The sequence below is a fragment of the Otolemur garnettii genome, unplaced genomic scaffold (assembly GCF_000181295.1).
Source record: "Otolemur garnettii isolate 467f Iridium unplaced genomic scaffold, OtoGar3 scaffold00033, whole genome shotgun sequence".
Lineage (NCBI taxonomy): Eukaryota > Metazoa > Chordata > Mammalia > Primates > Galagidae > Otolemur > Otolemur garnettii.
In genome coordinates, this window is record NW_003852428.1 from 14,010,206 (window position 1) to 14,027,804 (window position 17,599).

General features: G+C 42.3%; 1 protein-coding gene across 6 annotated transcripts in view; it reads left to right on the forward strand.

Annotated features, from left to right (window-relative positions):
- The window catches only part of CTNND2 (catenin delta 2), an 889,124-nt gene that overhangs the window by 499,299 nt on the left and 372,226 nt on the right, over positions 1 to 17,599 (forward strand). For all 6 annotated transcript variants that reach the window (XM_003789546.2, XM_012805017.1, XM_012805013.1 and 3 more), the window contains one exon: positions 10,405 to 10,599. In XM_003789546.2, the coding sequence (XP_003789594.1) occupies positions 10,405 to 10,599 (195 nt within the window). The remainder of the gene's footprint in view (positions 1 to 10,404; positions 10,600 to 17,599) is intronic.

Genomic DNA, 17,599 nt, shown 5'->3' on the forward strand with positions numbered 1-17,599 from the left:
CATTCATATTCTACTCATAGAAAGATTCACTTGTACCCTTGCAAGATGAACCACAGAAGTGAACCCTCGAATCCCTCTCCCTCCCCCTTCCCTCCCCCCTCCCCATATCCTTAGGTTGTCATTAGGTTATAGCTTTCATATAAAAAGGTTTAAATTAGTTTCATAATAGGTGTGTGTACATTGGATACTGAGAGAGGTATTATTCAAGTCTTAAGCTCAGCTGTTTAGAATCAGGTAATGCCATAGTCTTCTCCATGGCTGAGCCAGTGCCTTAATCTCTTTAGCTATGATAGTATATCATAACTGTATAGCTTATAAACAATAGAAATTTATTTCTTATAGTTCTGGAGGCTGGAAAGTCCAAGATCAAGGTGGTGGCAGATTCAGTGTCTTGAGGGTCCACTTTCTGGTTCATGGATGGTGAATCCTTGCTATGTCCTCACATAGCGGAAAAAGTGAAGGCTCTCCGGAGGTCTCTTTTAGAAGGGCACTAATTTCACTCCTGAGGGCTCCATCCACATGACCTAATCACCTCTGAAACGCCCCACCTTCTAATATCATCACATTGGGGGTAGCATTCAGCATAAATTTGGGAGGTGCAAACACTCAGATAACAATAGTCAGCTTGTTGTGTCCACGTGTGTTCACATGGACACAGGCCCCCTCTCCTTGGTAGCCTTTTGCAAACATGCAGTATTTACTCTGTACCGGAAGAGTCACACAAATCAACTTTCTGTACTAGAAAAGCATTGCTAGCATCACTAAGATGTGATACCAATTAATGGTTAAGTAATATCTCCCTGGGATAAAGAAATTTGAAAAGAGCTAGGAGAATTTTTCCTATGCTTTAATTTCAACAATTGGATAGTATATATTAGGAAAGTAACGTTTTAATGAACGTAACTGGTATTCAAATGATGCGTATACACCACTGAGTAATCGTAGTTTAAAAATAAATGTGCATATACACATATTAACAATTATAAAAGGAAAAGAATCAAGGGGCAATGTTAGTCCAATTCAGAACTGTTCAGTGCACAGCACAATTCCTCTCTTCTAAAACTCTCTTGGTGTATACTGAATATTATGTCGAATGAAATAGTAACAATTAATAAAATGTTGATATTAGGGAGTGAGCACAGGGGATGCCTCGCCCGTGAGGCGGTTTGCTGTCTTCTCAGTATAAACCATGTTGAGTGTTAACGGTGTCTTCATCATCTGGAATTAGCGCAAAGGCCACTCTGTGAATGTTGGCAAAACACATAAAGCAGGAGAGAATGATACAGGGATAATGCATTGTAAGCTTTCATTTAGAAGCTAAGTGTCTCATTTCTGAAGGGGAATTCACGCAGCCTACCCAGGATACAGCCAGTACAACTTTGAATAAAAAGGCCTGTGTTTACGATGCTGAATACAAAACATCTTAGTTCCCATGTTTTAAAAAAATATTTAAACCAATTTATGAAGAGTACTGCATGTTTCAGACAACGTTGGCCTGGTAAAACCCTTCTCCTTGTCCAGACATTGAGAATTTCATCTGTGCCCTTAGCTGGGCAGAAGTCACATCATCAGAAATGAACCCTGAGCATTGGGTCCCACCGCAGTCAGCTCTTGGGGATGCAGAATGGGGACTACTGGTCCCCTTGAAGCCTCAGCCTACAGGTCTGGCCGGCTTTGCATCTCACTATGACAAAAAAGATAGAGGAGGCACACCTTGTCCGGATTCCTTCCATAGAAATATCCGTAATTATCCCCAATAATGAGTTCTGGAAGCCGGACTCCAGATGCACTGTTTGAGCTTTGCTCTAATGGGGTATTGAGAAGCAGCTGCTGGGAGATAAAATGACATTGAAGAAGAGTATCTGTGTGAATATGGCCATAAAAACTCCGGCAACTGATTAGTAAAGCACCGAATCATAGATCGCTTTGCATCAGCAGTTAATTAGGACAATCAGAAGACAGAGGAGAGCCAGACTCCCAGCCCATTTCCCCCCAGGCACCACTGCCAAGAGCTACTCCCAGGGAGGGGATGTCATTCGAAGCTTATTTTAAATGCAGTAAGCATTTCTCCTTTTACATGGGCGTGTCAGAGGACTTTAAACTTTAATAATCACAAGGCTAAAATCAAATTACGTTGCCCTTCGGTACAAAGATAAGAATCCAAAATTCACCCTCACCTCAATTTCTTACGTAACCTTGTCTCAGCTGAGCAGTGTTTGGGGTGATTGGGTGGCCACCTTCTTAAAGTCCTTTCCCCAGGTTCAGCCTGGACTCTCTCTCACTTGATTGCTAGTAGTTCCATTCAAGTTCTTTTTAGCCAGAGGTCAGAGGACACAGGTGAGTTTCACAGCACAAATCTCCACCCTTCACAGACTTCACACCTTACAGCCTTTTCCAGAGGCGTCCAGAAGGGAAGGCAGCAGGGAGTGTCCTGCAGTCTGTGCCTGGCTGGGGATTGCCCAGCAAGACGCTAATTGCAGCAGAGTGTAGTGCAGGTGGGGGGTGGGGACAGAAACCATACTCTACTTTCTCTGCTCTCCTGGATTGCTGCCTTCTTGCAAACTTCAGAAACTAAAGCTCCCTCTATGGGGACCTTCCTCCCTTCCCCCTCATTCAGGAATGGATGTTTCTGGGGATTTTCTGCAGTTCTGGCCTTCATGGACCTGCTGAGAACCAAACCTTGTCACTTGCTCCTTAAGATCCTACATCTGTGCCCAAAATCTACGAGCTTCAGCCCTAACCATTCAGAACTAGGCTGCTTCTTAGAGGCGCGGGGAGAGTGAGCATTGCCTGGGCTCATCTCCTGAATTCCTAGTCTGGAGTAGGGCCACAGCATCAGCGCTCTTTACCAGGTCTCCCACCTGAAGGCCACACACATCCTGCCAGGGTTGAGAAGCACCATGGATGTGTGTGCTGTGCCAACACAAGGAAAACCCAGAAACCTGGGCCCAGAGTCAACCGAGAAACACCAGCATCTCAGCAGAGATCTTCCAGTCCACCCACATCTGTAAAGTCCACCCTGTAGATGGAAAGGTGCTTTTGGCTTTTTCCCTCTAGAAGTGACTTTGGCCCCAGCAAACCTACTCAGTGAGGCCTGTGTGACCTTCCTGGAGTGGGACTCAGCCACCTGAAGTATAGTTAGTCCCTCTGTAGCCTCCGATAGAATGCCCAGCTGTCACTGTGGCCTGTCTTATGTGTGGGCTCGTGGGCACCTTGTGAGCCCCCTGCATGGCCAGCATCCAACTACACCCTTGACCTGTGCCTTAGTGAGGCCACTCATGTTTGCTTAATAAGGGGGAAGCCAAGGCGTGGATATGTCTGTCTCCAGAGCTCCTTATAATCAGATACATGAGTAGCTTCTGGCTTCTCAAAGGGTGGTCCACCAGCAGGAGCACCAGTGTTGCCCGAGAGCTGGCTGGAAACACAGACCCTTAGGCCACTTCCTCAAACCTACAAAATCAAGTCATTTGTATGCACATGGCATTTTGACAAATATTGAAATGCATGGCTAGTACGATCAGAGCTACTCTCTAGCTAGCCTGAGATAAGAAACCTAAAACAAATGCTGGAGACAGGTGTCAAACTCCCACTGTCTACCTAGCGCATCTCACTACTATCAGTAGCTCCTTGGACAGTCTGTTCCCACCTGCTCTTTACTAAACTGGAGCTGAGTGAGTGTGAACTGTGGCACAATTCACACCGTCCATGTCCTTGATGACACACAACCTTTTGCTAAAAGTAAAAATGCAAAGGTTGATACGAGACTCCACATTACTCACTGTACCCCATCCCAGGATCTCAAATTCCCTAGTGCCTGCCATCACGAAAGGAACTAAACCAAAGTAGCCTGTTTTCCTAATAGGAAGAAATGCCTGGGGTTAGCAAGAAAGCACATGGACAAGGAGCAGGGCACTTGGGCACACTCCCTGGGCTGCCCTGACTGGTAATGCTGTTCTTTAAATTATTCTCCCTGAAAAGTATTTGAGTCCCAACAGGTTACAGTCTCCATTTGTTAAAAGGTGTGATGAGGCTTAATAATGACATCGCATTGGAAACCTCATCAAGAAAGTCACAAATACAAATCATCTCATGTTTTCATGCACTGCCAGAGACTGTGTGAGTAGTCACTATTTCTGATAGCAACCACACTGTACTTAGTATGATATGTGAAAATCTGGGCTTTATAAAGTAGACTGAGTAGGAGCAAAGAACATTCTCCTGACATCAGGGTGTCCCGAAAAGATAAGAATAGTGGAAATCTGTGTAGGAAAAACTGGCTTCTGTTCCAGACTCCACCCTTCTCTAGGGAAGTTCTCTTTTGCCTTTCAAAGGTATACTATCATTAATAACTAGCGATGCATGGACTGATTGCATAATTATTTAAAAAGCCTGAATTCCTAGGACCTATTTAGGACTCCCTTCATAGTGTTAGAAATGTACAGCTTTGTTTTCTCTCCAGAAGACAGCAGTTTATCTTAGAAATGAAAGGACTGTCTCTGCGTCCTGTTCACAAACAGATTCATCCTGCTGGCTCACTCAGACCCTTCATTTTCTCCTTCCATTTCTTTGCAAGTGAGCATTTGAAACCAGCTGTCAAACTTAAAGAGATGAGTTAAATGGTAGTATTTTCTTAATAATCTAGTAGGGGTGTCTCAAGGTATGAACATACAAACTTTTATTTCTTTGTAGAGGCAGGTGAATTTGCATTAGATTAGAGAATCGTGAATCAAGGAGTATAGAAATAAAAGAATATAAATGGGTTCCAATAAAACCCATCCTGGGCCTGTTTCGTTCCACTCAGTAATTGGCATAATCTGGTAATAAATACTATTGTTTCAATAAGGGAAGAAATAATAAATTGAGGGTTGTAAGATGTAAGAAACATTTTTTTTTCTTTTAAACATGTCTCCTCCTTTTCTCTTTTATTGGGGACAAGGTGGCTCACAGTGTGGTCAGAGGCTTGATATTCACATTACAAAGCTCCTGGACGCCCCCCCCTTGGACGGGCCTGGGCAGAAGATCTTGGGGGCTGCACAGAAATCAGCTTGTTTCCTAGATGATTTTTCAGTAAGAAACTAATATTTGGGAATTAATCATATTCTAATAAGCAAAACTTCAGATGCAAAAAAGAAATCTCAGAAGCCAGCGCTGAATCTTCAGCCAGGCAGTTCTCCCAACATTGCTGCCTGTGATCTCCTCTGAATGTTTCAAATGCTTTTGGCAAAAAACATGGTTGCTGTAATTTTGAAACTTTGAGTTTAAAAATAAAAACAGCTTCAGCAAGCACACTTCAGTAGGAACTCATAAAGAGGTCATATACTTGTGTTTCTTTTGAAAGACAATACAGACAAGCAGACACCAGAAAATCACTTCTGTCAATTTTCTGCCATGGCCTCTGCTGCTGGTCGCCTCCTCCCCAGAAGCGGGTTATTCCTCCTCCAGGGGGGCTCATTCTCACATGTCCACAGCTCCCTGTTCACAAAACTTTCTTGACACCCTATGCAAACCTCCTGCCCCTTTCTCTTCTCTCCTCCTGCTCTGCCTCATTTTTCTCCAGTTCCCTTGTCCCTGTCTGCCTGAATGTGACGTGTCCCTGCTCTGCAAGGCCAGGAACCTTGCCCACCTTGAGCACGTGACGTCTTTAACTCCTGGAATTTCCCCAAGCACTAGGCATTCATGCCCTCCTTTGTCTACAAATAACCAAGTAAATGCATGAATGACTATATCGATCACTATGAATTAATTGGTACATATAAACCATAGATGTAAAATGTGGCACACATTCTAAAAATAATGTCATTTTGCTGGTCAGATGAAAACAGGGCCTGGGGTCTCTAACCCAATGTAGATATGGCGTGCCATTCTTCACAAGTGAGGTGCTGACCGATGCTTCAACCCTTTCAGCTTCAGGATCATTTTCCATGTCAGGAACTCCCTGCCAGTCTGTTGCTGGCTTCCTGCTGGATTAACAAACATTTGTTAACTTCAATTTGAAGGTTTAATTTATGCCCCATCCTGTCCTAGGATTCTTTCACAGTCACATCAATATTTTCTTCCCCCTTTAAACTTCACCCGTTCCTGCTTTCTTGGCAATTGTCCATTAGAAAGCAACTCAGTCTTCTTAAGAAATAGAAGATGAATCCATAAAATTTACAGTTTGCACTAGGATTTCTGAAAATTATCGGAAAAATCAATATATTTTAGATTATTTCAAAATTAAGTTTCCAAGTTATTTTTGAAATTTGGATGGTTTTGTTAAGAAGTATTTGATCATTTTGTTCAGTTGAAAGCTATATGTGCCTGAGTTGACACGATTTCCTGATTCTAAGATCAAGTAACAGGATAACACCTGTTTTTATGTTGCTTTATCCGTCACAGAGAAAGTTCACACGTGACCCCCTTCCTTCTGATCTTCCAATATCCAGTGTTGTACAGATGCATAGATTATTTTCTCTGTGTTTACACCTAAGGAAACAAGGGATCAAAGAGTTGTGATGACTTTCTTTGGTTCATCTAGCTGGTTGGAGACAGATCTGGGACACAATTCACATCTTATTTCAAGTTCTTTGGACAAAATGGGTATAAGAAACAGCAGAAAAATTACTGCCTTAGATACATTTATGTCTCAGAGAGCCTTGTATACTGAACACCGATGCCCCAGAGCTCCCTTTTGTGTGCAGGATTTGATAGTTAGCTGTGAGTCAAGCCTCTTCATAGTAGTAGTGCCTGTAAAGTGTAGGAACAGAGGTGCCAGCATGGAAGCAGCAGTGCCTGAGGTTTCATGCCCGTCCGTCCTCCAGTGGGTCACTCTGCTCGCCTCTCTGAGGCCCTAGAATCCATTCTACCCCCTCTGCCACAGGACTGAACCCTTTCCTCTCTGCTCCCATAGCTCCACAGCTGAAAGGTCCGGGTTCTCAGAACTTGGGTTCTGAGCCATCCGAGCACCTGCTGAATTTAGCCCCAATGGCAGTAAAAATGTCTCTGAGGTTCCATGAGACGTGGTAGCCTGGCTCAGGCCCAGCCCCAAATGCACCTGCAAGTTCTCCCCAACTGCCCAGGGCTTCTTGGACCCATAAGGAATCATGACTTGCATAGAGCACATGTGGGAGAATCCTAAGGCCCTTTATCCCTCCTGCATCACAAGAGCTCTGTTAGCCAGCGCTCATGTCTCAGCTGTGAGTCTTGATGCCTTTTTCAGAAACACGTTATGGACAGAACCTGACAGTGCCTGAGCTCTCTAAATTGCTTTGTCATGTGAAGAGGAGAAATAGGAAGAGCAAAACCACATTATAAAACTGAAATATTAATGCTAGATGGTGTCGGAATCGTTGCAGTCATTGGTCACGAGATGCTGTGTAGACACAGGTTTTACACTTGCAGGACGCCGTGTCTGCAGGGGCGGGAAGCCGCCAAGGGTGCTGGTGGGGTCTCCTGGGTCTGCTCCCCTTTTCTCTTTGGCTCCTCCATGTTTTGATTGAGCTTGGTAGTCCTGTCAAGGTCAGATTCTCAGAATTATTCTCCACCGATGCAATTGGTGAGAATACTTGGCCTTGACATCTCTGACGTTTTCTCCAGTATTTTTCTTGTTGCGATAACATAGTTCCAGTTCCTAGCAGAGATGTAAATGCTCGTGGTGTTTTGAGTTCAGTGGGATGCTGAGGACTCCCTGTCAAATAGACCAGAGTGGTGAAAGAAAATTGCATTTTCTTTAAATCAGCAAATATATACTCCCTCTGATGAAATTTTTGAGCATGTTCCCAGAAGAGGTTGCCTGAGAATTTTTTTCTCAAAATTGTCCAAAATAAAATAGGCCTTGTTAGTATGGATCTGACATGCTCTTTCATGAGAGAGGGTGACAGAGCACGTGAATTCCAGCAGTGGCACTGTGAACTTTTGTTTCCTTGGCCTCTGCTTTCCCCTAGTTTTTTTCCATCTCTCTTGCCAATAATGCCCCCCCACAATGGGCAACTGAAACTTGATCACAATGGATAAAAAGAAGTGCAAATAATGCTCCCTTTAAAAATGCCTCATCTCATTCAGTGCTGTGCATAACGCGTAAATATGCAACTGGGTGTTGTACATTTTTTTTGACAAGGAAACACTGAGCTTATGATTTTACTAAGAACGTGCTAAAAAGTATAGTATACTTTTCAAAGAGTTAATAATCATGGTATTTTTATTAACATCAGCACACTGCAAGTCTAGTAACCACAGAGGAAGACTTTACCTTAAATTCCTTGCTCCTTGGATGAGGACCCTCGGTCGTTGATTTCATTTATGATGCTAATGAAAATTTCCTAGTGCCAAGTATATGCTTGTCATGAGAGCATTTTCACACATGCACTAAGCACCTCACCACCTAACAATTTAGCAGGGCCCCTCACCGGTCATCATGAGACATTGTTTGAGGCTTAGAATGAAACAATATTGGTAAAGTTCCAACTCTAGAGCTACTGTGAAGGGTAACTTTTACTTAATTATATGATATTCGGAGAGAATGACTATTATTTTTTCACTTTTAAATTCTTAGCAATATTATTGAAACCTTCGGGAGTGAAAATTGACAGCAGGAACTCAAGGCCTATTGTACTTAAACATATTCCTGGAAGATACAAGCCTGAGACGGTATTCAGTGTGATGTTGGCATTTGATAAATCAGATGCAATGAACCTAATTATGCAAAACAGTTATTTTGACTCTATCATTCATCTGAATCCTATCTAAATCAGAATTCATTTAATTACTAGCAAAGGGAAAGGTAAGGAACTTGTCTGCCCTATTCCTTTCCTGTCCTCAAAACACTCGGTGATTTTTATCAACATTGAATTCATAGAGCTCTGAGCACTGCCCCTATCATTCAAAAATGCTGTTTTCTGTTTACTTGCATTTAAAGCAGCCTGTGATAATTATCATACCAGTAGGATGTTTATCTGTTGACAATTTGAAATCTTTTGAATGGCTTTTTCCACAAATATTCTAGATGAGAATATTAACACTCTCGGGCCACGTGTTCCAGATGAAGCAGCCCTATCTTTGAGCATTTGAAGACTTTGCCTTTAAAGTGACGGTTGGTGAAGGCTGGAGCAGCAGGACGGAGGGGGAGCTGTCTATAGACACAGCCCAGGTCAAGGAGTGGAGAGAGAACTGTTAAAAGACCGTTCACAGTTGAATCCCAAGGTGCCATGTGGGCATTGGTTTGAGGGATTTTGCGGAAGGTTCATTCCTAAAATCAGCTCTCGTCTCCATTGGTTCTTGTGTCTCTACCCACCATGGAGAGATGCCACGTCTTCTTGGTGGCCCACATCCATCTCCTGTGCCTGATGCAGAGAATTCCCCAGCCATTTCTGCCCCAGTAGTTTTGACTGTACCTGGGATGAAATACTGGCTCTCGACCAATATATCCTCTTTCCTATCTGCCCACTCGACCTCTTAGCCCTCATTACAACCTTATTTCCCGATGTACAGAAGCTTCCTGCCTTTAAAGACATTCATACGGTGGTACAGTTCTGCAGCGTTGCCTCAAAGCAACGCCTCTTCCCGTGCCGTGCAAAGTGACACAAATAAGTCACACACGTAAGGCTTCAGCAGTGCTCCTAGGCCCAGTGATGTGTAACCTCAATTTAAAGATGAAGCCCGTGAGTGACAACCATTTGTACCTTGTTCAGAGGGAGTTATACTAGATGCAGATACTTCCTGGGGAGTCAGAGTAAAGGAAAACTTGTTTCTTTACCATCCGCTCCCCTTGGGATTTAGGCTGCTGGAAGTCTAAATACCTGGGTTTATCCATCGTTCCCACAAAAACTGCTGATGAGAACAAATTCCAGTTCTCTTTTCAGGAACGACAGACATCAAGATGGTTTTGCCATTGTGTCTTGTTTGTTTGCTCATCATTTAAGATAATTTTTATTTCATTTTTATTTTTTTGCAGTTTTTTGGCCCGAGCTGGGTTTGAACCTGCCACCTCCGGCATATGGGGACAGCACCCTAATCCTTTGAGCCACAGGTGCCACCCCATTTAAGATAATTTTTGTTTTACAATTTAAGGGACCAAGACTATGGGATAGTAAGAGGTTTTTAGGAGTGACTGCCTGATTCCTTTGATGAAGAACCCAGCTACGTTCATTAGGCTGTGAGAAAAAACGACGTCCCCTGCTCTTGTTCCGTGTGGATTTATCTCAGAAATGTTGTCATCCGTAGGGTGAGATCAGGTTTGGTGCAAAGCCAGGCAGCTGGGGGAAGCTGATAAGCTGATTAGCCTGATGTATTTCTATTTCATGTTATTCATTTGACTTTTTTGCAGATTTCAACAATTCTGTGCAAATAAATAAAATAAGTCCTTGATAAAAATAAGTTCTATCTGAATGTTGGTTGAGCCTTCCTGTCCCCCCTCTTCATTTATTTCAGCTGGGTCCCGAGCCTCATACAGCAGTCAGCATGGGCACCTGGGCCCGGAGCTGCGGGCACTGCAGTCCCCTGAGCACCACATAGACCCCATCTATGAAGACCGCGTCTATCAGAAGCCCCCTATGAGAAGTCTCAGCCAGAGCCAGGGGGACCCTGTGCCGCCAGCACACACCGGCACCTACCGCACGAGCACAGGTGAGCATCACGGGGCAGGCCTCTGTGGGAGCTTACGTGGTGCTCCCAAATGAAGGAGGTGTGTGTATGTCACGCTTCTCAAAGGCTTTGTGCCCTGCTTCCATCCTCAATGTCTGTGATGATGGTGCTGGAAACAGGATGTGATTCCAGTTTAACCACTCGAGTATATTATGAAAGAAAGAAGCGCAGTGGGAGTAGGAAGTTCCTTTTGTCAAACAGAAAAATTGAAAGAAGCAATACCAATGCTTTACACATTGTTACCAACTTCTTTACTAAATGGAAGTACTCTAAGAAAGCAGAGTCCCTTGTAGGACATAAAACACTTATGTCCCATAATGGTAAGTGATTTTCAATATGGAAAAAAACATATTTACTAAAAGTGTACCATCCTTTGAAAGGTAAGCCTGGACTTTATTTCAAACACACTAATAGGTTGAAAAATGGGAAATTATTGCTGGAAGGTCACATGTTGGCAGTTACACATGGTTCCAGTCGCTCTATACCGCTGCTGGATTAAATATATATTTTTGAGTAGAACACAACCACAGGGCGCATGAAGAAAGACAAGTATTTTTCAGAATACATAGTATGTAGCTATTTTCAAAATACTTGGTCAAATGTTGTGATTAGATGACACTTAACTATAAAATCGACGTAATTACAGCCATGTTGAGAATTGCACTTATTATAAAGTTGTGCATTTCTACGTAAACAGAAACAAGTGTGGCTCGGGTTGCAGACTGTAGAGCTCTCTCCTCTGCCGATGACACAGACTGGCCCCAGCAGGGCTGAGGCGAGGCAGGCACTCTGCTCCACAGCGTCACACAAATCTCTCCATCCTCAGACCATTGCAATGTCTAGTGACCACTAAGCAGAGCATAGCAATTTTCTCAAACTGCATTATGATAGTAAATTATATGTTTTGAAATCAAACCAAGCTAAGCTGCTTTTACAGCTGATTATTGATACTTACATTTCAGTATTTCACTGCGTCCTAGGAAGAAAGGCACAAGATACTCTTTATTTTAATTTTGACATCATAAACACCACCTAATGTTGGTAATACATGTCTTGGATTAGATGAAAAAGAATACCTATTTATTCTTCTGCCAGAATTTCCCTCCCCCTCAGTCTGCTAGGTCCACTCCCGTCTGGAGCTGGACTACTTTAGGGTTTAGTTTTTGTATATTATTAACTAAGGTAATTTTATTTCCATGACCCCCCCCCTTGTAAAAGAAAAAGATAACAACCCCAGTCATGTTCAGTATTTAATTTGAATAAAAACTGACAGCAGAAGAGACTACGTTGGTTCTCTGTTCCATATTCCAATGCTCTTACATTATCCCTTGTTAACTAAGTGGGAACTTAATGAAAAACTACCTGCAATAAGAAAAAAAAACCTTTATTTTCCTACATCACACTGAAGGCAGGGAAGATGTCCACACTTAAAAAAAATTTAAAAATTGAAACTATAGTGTTTTCTCTCAGCCATGGCTCAGCAGACAAAGGGCCCCAAGGCCAAGTCCAGCTTTCCCCTTTTAGCAGTGCTCTTGTGTGGGAATGATTATTGCATTTTTAAATGGTCAGGGAAAAAAATGAAAAGGATGAATAATTGTAACAAATGAAACTTATATGAAATTCAAATTTCAGTATCCATAAATAAGTTATTGGAAGGCAACCACGCCTATACACCATGTATCATTGTAATAGCAGAATGTAGGCAGGTGACGGAGACCATATTGTTGGCAAGACAGAGAATATTTACTATCCAGCCCTTTACAGGAACAGTTAGCTGACCCTGTCAGCCCTCAGTGGAGAGTCACCCTGAATAACAAGTGTTTCTCTTGTCCTGCCTCCTGTGAGGTGAGGCAGCGGAGGCTTCTAAGTGCCTCAAAGGGAAATCTGATTGCTGGGGGCTTTTTCCAGTAACAGTCATGGCAGAGATCCAACAAAGGTTCATGATTCCCAAGTGTCCCAGACTCCATCCCAGCCTGCACCTTTGAACTAACACAGTTTTGAGGAAGTAGGAGGAAATATTTAGTATAATACCACTAAAATTTCTAGCAACGCATGGTTGATCTCTTGGGAATACAGGTGGAGAAGGGAAGGAACCTCTCCCCAGCTCCCGAGCACAAAGCCGCCTGCTCTTCCCCCCTGTGCCTACTCGGCTGCCCCGCCATCTCCACCTAGTTCATCTCATCTCAGGGCCTCACATGTTCCCAGCCTCAGAAACCATCTCTATCTGAGCCGGCATGTCTGAACAGATGCCACTATTATGCAGGCACATCTTTCATGTAGATATCATAAGCACATAATATTACGAGGTTATATTCAATAACATACGTAAAGATGGAACATTGTTTTCAAATAGTTATAAAGAGACAGTCTGAGTTTTCTTCCCCATACTGGGAGGTCATCTTTCATATGCCCTGTGTTGAACGCACCCCCACGTGCAGGCCACTGGACCTTAAAGGGCTTCCAGGAGATATTTAGAGTAGATACCCTAATTCACTGGGAGAAGATGACAGGTTCTCATGAGGCCTGTTAAGCCTAAAGCGTTCAGGGCCCCTGACCGTTAGCTCAGACTTGTGGCCGAGGTGATCTGAGCCTCTCCCCCATCTTCCTGCCCTTGAATAATAACCTTCCTTCAGCCCCATCTGCAGTTGCTTCAGGCGTATTCAGATGATACTTCAGGGAAAGTGGGCAGAGAAAGTGAAGGGCAGTTGTTTCCCCTCCAGGAGTCACACTTGGGAATGAAGACAAGTGGATTAGGGACTTACTAGACGGTGCCACAGGACCTAGCATGTGAGATGGGATGAGGTTATTTGAATAATTTCAAGTACATAAAGCAAATGGCTCCTTTCAAGATGGTTCCAGATGTTCTGAATATGTTCACTCATCACCAACAACCCAGGGAGGGGGGTTGCTCATTTTACAGATCAGAACTGAAGCAAATAGATGTTGTGTAATCTGTCCCAGGTCACGCAGGTTGTGTGGAGCCAACCTTCGCACTTGGGCAGTCTTCTAGAAGCTGTGCTTATTGAACCCTGCGTTTGTAAAAATCATCACTTAAAAACAAAATAAATCCACAGGATGGACATGAAGTTTGTGTACAATTTAAAATAGTTTAACATAGTAAATTGCACATTAACTTTACGTACACCCTGTATATCCATTTTCATTTATGGAGCTTAATAACGTCTGTCAGACACTCTGTGCTGGTTGCTCTGTCAGGGTCATGGAGGCTGAAAGTCTACTCTTCATCCTCAAGCATGTTCAGAGAAGGGCATAAACCAATGAAAAATGAACTCATAGGGAAAAGCTAACTCAACATTCCAGACAGAATTGAAGAAATTAAGGTACCAATGAAAAACTAAAAACCACACTACATGTGTCTTTGCCTTGCTTGTTATCACGTGACTCAAGATGGAGCTACACACAGAATAGTCAAGTTGCCCCACTTTCTCCTGCTCTCATCCTTCTGAATTTAACCTCTCTTTTGTTTATGGGGTGGGGCGTGGGAAGCTGTGTGTTTTCATTCCCATCTGCCCTTGGCTGTTCAGTGCTGCTGCCCACATTCCTCCTACTCCTGTGGTCACTCTGCTTTGCCCATGCTGAGACCATCCCTGGACCTTCCTTACCCCCAAACACCACTAAAATTAACCAGAGTGATAGAGTCTTCTAGAGCTGAGAGAGGTGCGGGATGATAGCTGGAAAGAGAAGACTAGAAGACAACTCTAGACACAGAAGATGAGACGTGTTGAGCTCCATTAACTTTTCCACTGCAGGGATTTCTCAGTTGACTTTTTGGCTGTAAGTTCAACCATCCCTCCTGTCAACCAACCTTCTCCATCTCGTCTTCCTTGGCAGTTGCCCTAATTAAGCCACACATGCCTCCTTCTTTAGTACGAAGACTAATTTAAACCTCACATACCAACTCAGAGGAAAGCCATAGTCTACCTTTGGGTTTTCAAAAACATCCTCAAGGCTTTCCTGATATATAAAGCTGCCCAACTGTAATGTTAGGACCTCAAGCACATGCATTTAGGAACATTCATGGAATGTCTGGGAATCAGGGTGCCCAAGTCTTCTCTTACTTCTCCTCCACTCCAGGCTCCTGGATGGTGAAAAATATAAACAAGGATCACTATCCACCCAGGAAACCAATAGAAGGTTATGAAGCTGAACAGGCAGGAGAGAATGTGGTTGGAAATGGGTCTCCCGCCCACTGTAGACTTAACTCTGGCCACTGCAAGATAAGAATCAAAGACCTTTTTCCCTCTGCCAGACTTAGCAGGAGCGTACAGGCTCTGAGGACAGCCCCACCTGTCTTTTTGGCCCAAGAAGTGTTCTGAGTAGGATGGTAGAAATAAGGTACAGAAGCTACCCACTTGCCTGCTGAGGACAGCAATGTGAGACAGAAGCCACCATGGTGGCCCCAGAGATATGGCAGCCTGAGAGAAGGGGAAAGAGTCACATTGAAATTGAGCAGTGGTCCCTGGTCAGCAGGGTGCCCAGAGAGTACCGGTCACCATACATGACAGCCACTCCTTTCCTACAGGACCAGAGTATACGATGGGGGTACAATAGAGAGGGAAGCCACCAGTGTCCCCTCCCTAGTTGGAGAGGCAGAAATGTGTGACCCACAACTGAAACGGCAGAATTGTTTTACAGGACATCAACCCAATGTCTGGGAACTTACTTCCTCCTGCATGATGAAAATCTAAAGAGACACGATTTTAACTAAGGTGTCTATTTAGATAAAATATACATTTCCTTTGGGATAAGCCTTGTCAAAACCAGAGCTTGTACAAGAAGGAGCACAGGAAAATAAGGAATGTGTGGGCCTCATGAATTGGCTGATGGTAAAGTGTGTTAGGCAGAAACTAAATAACATGAATTTTTATTCCAAACTCAAACACATGACTGACAGTCAACTTAGAAGTTATTTGAGCAACACAAATGTTTGACTCTGACAATCCCCTGAACACATCTTTATAAACTATCAAAAATGGCCAGGGTCTGTTGTGGTGGTAGTTACATGAATTTCCTTTTGGATAAATGTTCTTTTAAATGGGTGGTAAAAACAAGCTTCCTTCTGATGCATGTGTCAGCTTATAATAAGGAAAGAATTATCGTAGATACACAGCAATGAGAAAGATCCCTAAATATCTTCATGAGGTTGACAAGTACCACACCCTGAAAAGAAGAAAGGGTATGATGCAAATATTTGCACATGCGGAGAAAATATTATTTAAAAAAAAACTTAATCCCTGCAAGAATAGCCTCAAAAAACCCTCTAATTGCAGCTCAAGGAAGACAGTGTTTGATGGTAGAACAGTTCATTGGTAAAATTAAAAAATAATGATAACTGTCATACTTTTGTGCAAATAAGTAATGAAGACAATGTTGATTAATATCAATTCAGGGTCCTCATACTGATAAATGGTGTAACTGGCATCTATCCTAGAAATACACCCCAACTCTTGGAAGAGATGTCACTTCATACTTTGTTGTAGAATTAGGCAGAGCAAGGTTGAGAAGAACAATAGCCACAGATTAGATTTCAACTGAACATTGCATGGGGCTTCACATAATACCAAAAGTCAGAATTTAAGACTAACGAAGACATTATCAGAGGCTGCACCACCCTGCACCCACAATGACTTCACATTAGCAGATTCTACCCACACCACCTGGCATTTCCTAACAGTCCAAATGATAATTTTAGAAGTTCTGGACTAGATTGTTTTTTTTTTCCTTATTTATATTTTAAATTGGCACATTTCAATGATGATGCCTGTATGTTTATGGGGTACAATTTGATGTTTTAACTCATACCTAAACATTAGCTCATACATATGTCTTCTTTCAAGAAATATCTATTAAGGTCTTTTGCTCTTAAAAATTTTTTTTCTGTTTTTCTGGGTTCTCTATTCTGTTCCATTGGTCTACTTAATCTGCTTTTATATCAGTACCATGCTGTTTGGGTTACTAGAGCATCGAAGTGTGTTTTGGAGGTAATGTGATATACCTTTGTTCTTTTCTTTAAGGATTACTTTGACTATTTGGGGTGTTTGTGGCTCCAAATACATTTTAATATTGTTTGTTCTACTTCTGTGAAGAATGTCCTTTGGTCTTATCATAAGGCTTGCATTAAAGTTGTGGATTGACTATTTGAGTATTGTGGCCATTTTAACAATTATTAATTCTTTATCCATGAACATGGGATGTATTTTCTTTTATTTGTGTCCCCTTCAACTTCTTTCATCAAAGTTTTATAGTTTTCACTATAGACATCTTCCACATCCTTAGTTAAGTTTATTCCTTGGTCTCTTACTATTTTTTGTAGCTATTGTTAATGGAATTGTTTTCTTAATTTTTTTTCAGATCATTAACTATTGGTATATAGAAATACTATTGATTTTTGTTTGTTGCTTTGTTATTCGTTATTTTGTGATGTGTTTATTAGTTCTAACAGTTTTTGGTGGAGTTCCTGGGGTTTTCTATATGTGAGATCATGTCATCTGCAAAAAGGAGCAATTTGACTTCCTCCTTTCTGATTTGAATGCCTTTTATTTATTTCTTTTGCCTAATTGTTCTGGTTGGGACTTCCAGTACAATATTGAATAGAAAGAAGTGTTGTAAGGGGGCATCCTTGTCTTGTGTGTGATCATAGAGGACAAACTTTTAACTTTGCCCCATTCAATACGATGTTATCTGTAGATTTGTCATATATGACCTTTATTGTGTTAAGGGATTCACCTTTTATACCTAGTTTGTTGAGATCTTTTAGCATGCAGGGATGTTGACCTTTATGAAATGCCTTTCAGCATCTATCAAATTATGTGGTTACAGTCCTTAATTATGTTGAGGAAGTGTATTGCATATGTTGATTTGCATATATAAAACCTATTTGATAAAGAATCCTACTTGATAATAATGAATGATCTTTTTTTTTTTTTTGAGACAGAGCCTTGAGCTGTCCCCCTGGGTAGAG